The sequence below is a fragment of the Phodopus roborovskii genome, unplaced genomic scaffold (genome assembly GCF_943737965.1).
Source record: "Phodopus roborovskii unplaced genomic scaffold, PHOROB, whole genome shotgun sequence".
NCBI classification, from domain to species: Eukaryota; Metazoa; Chordata; class Mammalia; order Rodentia; family Cricetidae; genus Phodopus; species Phodopus roborovskii.
The window spans coordinates 5,888,501-5,897,265 of NW_026126516.1; the positions used below are offsets into that span (position 1 = coordinate 5,888,501).

The 8,765-nt window shown below is 52.2% G+C and overlaps 1 protein-coding gene across 1 annotated transcript; it reads left to right on the plus strand.

Moving 5' to 3' along the window:
- Nucleotides 1–971: 971 nt before the first annotated feature.
- On the plus strand, nt 972–5,320 carry Bdkrb2 (bradykinin receptor B2). The gene is made up of 2 exons (XM_051196553.1): nt 972–1,080; nt 4,117–5,320. The coding sequence occupies exons 1-2, from the start codon at nt 1,007–1,009 to the stop codon at nt 5,225–5,227; spliced, it is 1,185 nt and encodes a 394-aa protein (XP_051052510.1). The 5' UTR covers nt 972–1,006; the 3' UTR covers nt 5,228–5,320.
- The last annotated feature ends 3,445 nt before the right edge of the window (nt 5,321–8,765 follow it).

The window sequence follows — 8,765 nt, forward strand, 5'->3', positions numbered from 1 at the left end:
TACACCCGTATGTGGGCACACACACCCACAAGTAAAGGCATGGGCCCCAGCTTCCTGCACACCTCCCTGGCAGGACTGTCATGTCACATGGAGTCCTGGGCCGCGTGTGAAGGCCTGGTGGGCTAAAACACTTGACAGAAACAAAACTGAGTGCAGGTCTGGTCTGTTTGGACTCACAGTCTCGGGGGGTGGGGGTGGGGTGGGGTGGGGGTGGGGGGTCCTCGGCAGTGAGAGCATGTGACAAGGCTCCTCACACTGTAGGAGAGAGGAAGGAGGCAGGGACTCGGAACCAGGGGTTCATATGACCTTCAAGAGGCTGCCCCTAGTGACCCATCTCTGGCAGACAATCCCCACCCCCCAAAGGTTTCATGGCATGACAAAATAGCTCCATCCCTTGGAACCAAGTGTTTTAAAACATGAGCCTATGGGGGCAGTTCAGACTGAACATGTAACGCCATCTTTCATAGACACCAAGCTCCTCACATGAGACCTCTGGGGACACAGCCAAGTCATTGTCCTTGTATTCGGTGCTAGTTAGCAAGGGTTAGGGACTAGTTGAGTGGCACCCCCTCCCCTTCTCCACAGCCTGTAAGCTCCCTGAATACAGATCCTGCGCTTGCACTCACTGTGTATGCCTGCACTCAGCATGGGTTAAGCATCTGCATGTCCGGGAAAGGCCCTAAACTCCATCTTGCATCCTCGTGGATGATGTAGGGTTTTTTTTTTTTTTCTTCTAATTAATTATTTTTTTTCAGTGTGTGAAAAATGTGTGTTTGGTGTCTTGGAGGCCAAAAGAGGATCCCCTGGAACTGGAGTTACAGACGGTTGAGACTTACCATGTAGATGCTGGGAACTGAACCCAGATCCTCTGTAAGAGCCGCCAGTGCTCTTAACCACTTGAGCCATCTCTCTAGCCCAGATGTGTATGTCTTGATAGTCACAGTTAATGATGTTTTCTTCTCTGCTCCCCCAGGAAGAGCCTCCCTCCTCTCTGTCGTGAACACAGATGCCTTATTCTTGGAAGCGACCCATGCTCCTGTCTGTTCATGAGGACCCCATGCCCACCACAGCCTCTTTTGGGTGAGTCAAGGGATCTTCAGTTGACTATCAGTCACTCTAGGAGGGCTGCCTCCTGTCCTGGATCATGGCTGAAGTGGCATGCATGTTAGGCTTGAGATCAAAGCTTCAATCTTAGTCCCCATGTTTGTCAGAAGCGACATGAGTGGCCTTTTGTGGGACTAAGGGAGGGCCTGAGGATACATCATCACAGGCACGCTGTCCAAAAGATCAACTCGGAAAAGAAGGTAAAAGAATCAAACTTTGGCCAGGAAGGTGGTAACACACACCTTTAATCCCGGCACTGGGGAGGCAGAGGCAGGTGAATCTCTGTGAGTTTGAGGCTGGTCTAGTGTGCCAGGATAGCCAGAGCTGTTACACAGGGAAACCCTCTCTCAAAAAACAAACATCAAACAAACAACAACAAACCAAACTTTGGCATCAGTGCACAACAGATCAGAGAGGTCCAAGCTGTGAAGACAGGGTCTCTGTGGAACTGACACCTTCTGGAAGACAGAACACTAAGGGAACCCTTGGGAACACTGAGCCAGAGCAGAGCCAGGAGACAGAGCTCCGTCCTCACAGACCAATGCTGGCAGAACAGCAGAGGGCCCTAACCTGTCCATCCTATGGCAGGTGCAGCAGAGATGTCACCCCCCCCCCAGGCCACTGAGAGTTGTCCCCGTAGTTCTCAGTGTTTGCTGGCCAGGCAGCCTCCTGATACGCCTGGGTTTGCTCAGCGTTGGCCCACAGAATGAATGCTGAGTGACTGAGACGGTGTACTTACGTCTCTAGTGGGCACACAGCTCCCCCAAGCTGCTGCTAAGAACATGGGCTCTCTGCGTCCACAGAAATAGGTCCCAGGACTGGAACGAGGACACCCGGAAGATTCCAAAAGAAGCTGCCTGTCCCATAGGCCCTCAGGGTGTAGGACAGCCTGCTCTGCTTGTCGATGACTAGGCTCCCCTGGAAGAGGCTGAGCCACAGGGGCAGAAACAGCACAGGCTGCATTGGGGTAGGCTCGCAAGGAGCTTACAAGTGTTCACTTCCTAGGGTGTCTGGCTTCCCATGGCCAGCACTCTGTGAGGCCAGGAAGGTGCTGCGATGCATTTAGTGACCTTAGTGACCTCACCTTGAAGGTCATGTGCCATTATTGCCACTGTAGATCAGCAACAAGTCACTAGTCCAACAACATCCACGGGAAGAAGAATTAGACTCCTCCTCCCAGACGGAGTTATATCAGAGAATTTTCTTTTTTTTTTTTTTTTTTTGGTATCAAGATGTCTACATTCATAACATTCTCAGGGCAACAGTGGAGATGCTTGCTCAATCTTACCTCTGGCATCTCCCACACGACCCCTTTCATATCTGGCACTACCTTCCAAGCTTTAATCTCACTTCCTGACCCCAAAATGGATGAGATGGGTCACTGTTCTACCCTTGGCTGTTTTGTCCTCCCCCATCCTCAGGACTCTTTAAACCCCTTTGGGACCAGCTCCAGGCCTCCTGATGGTGGTGATGGTGGTTGTGATAATGATGCTAATGAAGGTGGGATGCTGGGCCTGTGCCCTCCTGAAATCCCCACCTACCCGGTGCTCATCACTCAGGCACCCATGGCTATTAGGAGCAAGGCAAGTGACCATGGGACTCCTTATCCCCATGGGAGCTACAGAGGCTCCAGACACCCCAGGGTCAAAACTGTATCACCCGTGAGTCACCCGGCTCTATGAAGGCACGGGCCCAGAAGACACCCAAGGGCTGGCTCTTTCTGGGAAGTCTCAGGATGTTGAACAGAACCTTCCCAGATACACTGCTGAGTGCCTCCTCTCACCTTCCCAGCAACGGGCCTCTAGGAAGGGGCCCCTGGCCTCTCCCAGCACCCATTCCATAGGGGCCATGCCAATCACATTTGCATACTGGGTGTGCGTTAGGCTTTGTAATGCATCTTCACAATCACTCTTTGATTTGAACCTTACAACCACCATACCAGGCCAGTCAGGAAGAGAATAGCACACTGGTCCAAGGGAAGTAGAAATGGGAGCCCAGAGAAGTCAAGCAATATGCCCAAGGCTACACAGCTAGGACTGGAACCTAACATTTGTTCAAGCCAAGTGCCTCTTGCTAAACACAGAGATAAAGTCTCTCAGTCTGAACACTTCTGAGAAGGGCTTACCTCATGATGTCCTAGTGTCACCTAAAAGTGAAAGACGAGGCCAGGGTTTAATGCAGGTGAGGGGTCGTCAAGGACTCGTGAATGGTCGCACTAGTTTGACATTGATTTCCATTCCAATAGGTGGACAGAAATAGATAATTACTCGTTTGTTAAACCAAACATAGTGCTTGTGGCTCTTGAGATCTCCACCACAATCCTAAGAAGCATATTACTCCCTTTATACTAGTTAGGGGTCCAGAGACATTAAGTAACCGTCCAAGGTCACACAGCTGATAAAGGAGCCAGGATTTGAACCCAGGTCTAAAACCTCACCTTCTCTCGTCCCATGCTCACCTTACTACACTGCTGCCAGTGGGCATGGCCTTAGATGCGCCTTCTGACGGAAGACACTGGTTGCCCATGGAAATCTCTGTGGTCTTGAGGCCATGTTGCAATCTTTTTACCAGGCATGTCATCACTGCCCTAACCTAATTCATTGCTCATCCATGACCCAGCTCTGAGAGGCTGCGGGGTGACTGCCCCTTAGGCAAGAACGGTAAGAAGGTAGTGTGCCCATCCTCTCATCATGGAGACTTCAGAGGGGATCCAGGCACGGGACTCGTGAGTGTTAGTGTGGCCAAGGAAGAAATTTTACAGAGCTCAGATGAAGGCATTACCATGACCCTTTGGTTCCGTGAACAGAGGGCCTCTCAAAGGGCTCTCTCGTGTCCCCTAGTACTGTCCACAAAGGGACTAGAGTCCTGCCACCCTCGCTGCCCTGGAGAGCCATTAGCTGAATGGTCTCCCCCCCACTTTCTGTACTCCCCCCTTCCCCTGCCCTGCCCCCTTCTCCTCCCTGCTTCCCCGTGGCCTGAGAGTACAACTGTCTCTTCTCCCCTTTCTTTCAGCATTGAAATGTTCAATGTCACCACACACGTCCTCGGGTCTGCTCTTAACAGGACCCTTTCGGAGGATGATGACTGCCCAGACACCGAGTGGTGGAGCTGGCTCAACGCCACCCAGGCCCCCTTCCTCTGGGTCCTCTTCCTGCTGGCTGTGCTGGAGAACACATTTGTCCTCAGTGTATTCTGCCTGCATAAAAACAGCTGCACCGTAGCAGAGATCTATCTGGGCAATCTGGCAGCCACGGACCTCATCCTAGCCTGTGGATTGCCCTTTTGGGCCATCACCATCGCCAATAACTTCGACTGGCTGTTTGGAGAGGTGCTGTGTCGTGTGGTGAACACCATGATCTACATGAACCTCTACAACAGCATCTGCTTCCTGATGCTTGTGAGTATCGACCGCTACCTGGCACTGGTGAAGACCATGTCCATGGGCCGGATGCGCGGAGTGCGCTGGGCCAAGATCTACAGCCTGGTGATCTGGGGCTGTACGTTGCTTCTGAGTTCACCCATGCTGGTGTTCAGGACCATGAGGGACTACCGTGAAGAGGGCTACAACGTCACCGCCTGCGTCATCGTCTACCCGTCCCGCACCTGGGAGGTGTTCACCAATGTGCTGCTGAACCTGGTGGGTTTCCTCCTGCCCCTGGGCGTCATCAGCTTCTGCACCGTGCGGATCCTGCAGGTGCTGAGGAACAATGAGATGAAGAAGTTCAAGGAGATCCAGACAGAGAGGAAGGCCACTGTGCTGGTGCTGGTTGTCCTGGGCCTTTTCGTGCTGTGCTGGGTGCCTTTCCAGATCAGTACCTTCCTGGACACGCTACTCCGTCTCGGCGTGCTGTCCGGATGCTGGGATGTGCACGCTGTGGATGTCATTACACAGATCAGTTCCTACGTAGCCTACAGCAACAGCTGCCTCAACCCTTTGGTGTATGTGATCGTGGGCAAGCGTTTCCGCAAGAAGTCCCGAGAGGTGTACCAGGCACTGTTCAGGAAGGGAGGCTGTATGGGAGAACCCATCCAGGTGGAGAACTCCCTGGGGACTCTGAGGACATCCATCTCCGTGGAACGCCAGATCCACAAGCTGCAGGATTGGGCAGGAAACAGACAGTGAACAGAAGCCACCCGGCAGGACTCCTGCCAAGATGTGTAAAGACTGGTGGAACCTGGGCTACTCAGCCTGGGTTCAGGAAGGAGCTCGAAGCATCCTAGGTGGCCCCAGGGAAATGGGCAGATGATTCCAGACATGTCTCATGGCATGAGCGTGCTGTGAGGAGTGTGTGCCCTAGAGCACAGTGGTTGGCACTCTGGGGCCCCATGAATGGAGGGGTTCTGGGGTAGGGATGGTAGTGACAGCCCTTCCTTCCCACAGTGGGTGGGGAAGGACAGATCTCCAGGAAAACTGCCACTGGCTTTAGTCCTGTGGCTACATGCACAGGAGGCCCGGCTGACTTGCTTCCGGGTCTCATGGTTCCATGACTTCTTGGTCTCTGAAAGGTAGGACCGTGGGATTCTGCTGCTCCTCTCACCCATGGACAAGGTAGACAGTGAAAAAGAACCCTCCAGGGCGTTCATGGAACATTGCTGAATACACAGCATCAGACGCCGTGGGCAAGAGGGAAGAGAGTCACAGTGAACCCCGTCTTAAAGGCTGTAAGTGGAGGATGCCCAGGACTTACAGTCCCTAGAAGGCTGCTGATGATGTATGAACAGGAGAGCCGTGGGGACAGCGGAAAGCACAGGGCCTAGGTGAGCCAGTGGACATCAGTTGCTCGGCTTCCTCTGCCATAATGTGAGAGTGTCTTGTGCTCTGGAAAGTGATAGGTGTTATGTTAACCGTGCGGCACCAGAACATCATGTGGAGACGCCTGGCACAGAGGAAGTCACTGAGCTCAGGAACTACCCTGTGGGGGTCAGTCACTGCTGGAAAACCCAGGACATGCCAGCAGGTGTCTGAGGCCCTCCCTCACTCCTGCCCTTCCTGATTAGGACTCTACCCCCATGCACACACAATAAAGCATTTGGTAGGTGGGGAGGGCCAGAGACTGCAAGTGTTTGTGTTGCAAGGAGACAAAGAAAAAGAATTCTGATGGGATCTACCCAGGGAATCCACGGCTCATAGCCTGGCTGCAAATCGGTAGCTGTCCAGGGGAGTCTAGCCTACTTCACAGAGTCCCTGTCTCAGTGACCAAGGGATGACAATCAGAGTTTGAGAGTGGCTCGCAAAGTAGTGGAAGCTGCCTAAGGGCGGCTGACCCACCCTATGTCACTTATCCCAGGGCATTGATTCCAAACCCAACTACCTACATGGCCACAGACTGCCTCATGGGTGATGGCAGAGGTGGACTGAGCTGCCTGGGAACTCTGACTTGAGAAAGGACCCCTAGGATAGGGAACAACACATCTGTACATTGAACAGACCTCCACTAGAGATGAGAGAAGAGCCGCCCCAAATGGCTTCAGAGCCAATGGTTTCTTCCATCAGAACCTATTTCAGGGTCCTTGGATGGGCTCAGTTGTCAGTGGAGACAGCTGCCCACCAATCCTGCTAGAGACTCAGGTGACAGACACCATACTAGTTCCAGAATCTTCCATGGGAGTTTATTTTTGTGTCTGCACTAGTTAGTTTCCTCATAGCTGTGACAAATTACCCAGGAAGCAGCTTAAGGGAGGGAAAAAAAAAAAAAAAAAAAGGTTTATTTCATCCCATGGTGTCAAAAGGGTCTCAGTCCAGTGTAGCAGGGGCAGTATGGTAACCAGAGCACATGACAGAGACAACTTACATCAGAGTGGACCAGTAAACGGAGACACAGCTGAGACCAGGGGCAGGGGTGACCTTCAAAGGCTTGCCCTGGTGATTTTTACCAACTCGGTCTGACCTCCTAAAGCTAAACCTCCTAAATAGGGCCAGCACTCAGCAAATAAGAGCTGGGATTTCAGACTCAAACTCTAACAATGTTACCGACTGGCCCACTGGCCCGTGTGACTCACAGAACTCTGAGCCCCTGGAGGAGGAGGGGGAGATGAAAAATGCTCCGTGCAGCCTCCAACACCAAACCACTTAGGACCTGGCCACTCAGTAGCCCAGCACCTGTGGAGGCTCAGGAAGTGAGCATAGTTCACTGGTGTTTTTGGCAGGCGCTAGAGCCAAGGGAACCCTTACATGGCAAAACAAAACAAAACAAAACACCCTTGCATCCGGACCAATCTGACTTTGAATTTCCTAACAGAGAAGACCCTGGGGGACTCCTTTCCCACCCCATCCTCTGGCCCTCCTCCAGGAAACTTAACACCTGTAGCCGGAAAAGGAAAACAAGTGATGTCAGGATGTTGTGGTAGAATGGAACCCCACCATGCCCATACTGTAAGTGAAATTCAGGGTCCAGTCCTCAAAAAAGTAGACTGTGGACTGTGGGCTTCAGGAACACAGCTGGCCACAGCCTGGGCTCCTCAGAGTGGCACCTGGGTCTCTGCTGGAGGAGAGCCCCCCCCCCCCCGCCCAGTGCCTTGTGTAGACATGCTGAAGAGACACTGAGTACCGTGAAAGACCCAGAGAGCTTGTGCAGAGGAAGTGTCTGGGGGTGCCAATGTGCGGGGCACCTCGTATAAACTGTGCACTGGAATAAACAGATGAGTTTTGCATAGTGTTTTCCTGTGTCACACTTCCTGAACCCCTGAGCTCTGACTCTGGGATGCTGATCCTGGCATTTCCTGAGGCTTCTGTCATGGAGAATGTCTATGGTCTCCAAGTTGTGTGTCCCTTAGGAGTTAGAAGGTATGTGTGTTGGGGAGGGGGCATGCAAAACACACAATTTGTATACGTATTAATATGCATTGAAATATGCACTCTTAAATACATTAAACAAATAGTATTTTCAGCCACTGCATGCATTTTGGGTATTTTCCTCTATGCTACTTTTCTCCACAGGCAGCTCATTACCGAACCCCTCCCTGATGCCATATCATAGAGTGCCAGGGATGGCCAAGCCCAGTCATTCACCTCAACCCAAGAGCATCCTGCGTGGTCCCAACATGAAAAGCCACTGCTGGCAGATCCCCAGTGACGGGGATCTCTATGCATTCCATCACCTCCCTTCTCCATGCTTTCATCCACTCGCACATCATCAAACAAAACTTCATCCTGTGACTCCACCGCTCATTCTGTCCATTCCAGAAACCCAAGGCTCAGTGTTCACTGCACCCCCGTCTTGTCCATCCCTAAACGGTTCTGCCTCCTTGGCCTTTCCTGGGGCTTCCTGTAACCAAGCATCAGGCCTGACTGCTTCTCACCTCCCATATTAGCTCTCTCCCAGTTCCCACTCTTCCTTCAATAGCAGCAGCATTTTTCAGGACTACGTCTCAGAAGGCTGTGGTCATGAGGACCAGCTCTTGGGAGCAGGGTTTCAGAGTCAGGGAGATGCGGCCGGATTCCCATTCTGGTGCTGCCCTGGACTCTCCCATTGGATTCTCATGCATGCTCTGGCAACTTTAAAACTGGAATGAGTGCCAATCAAGTCAGAGAATTGCCAACAGGTTCGTGTAGGAGAGTGTTAAGAACTCTGTCTGGTGCATCCTTGACAGATTTTGTGTCATCTGTGATGGTGGTGATGGCAATGTGGTGTTAACAATGGTGGTGGTGGTGGCAAAGATGG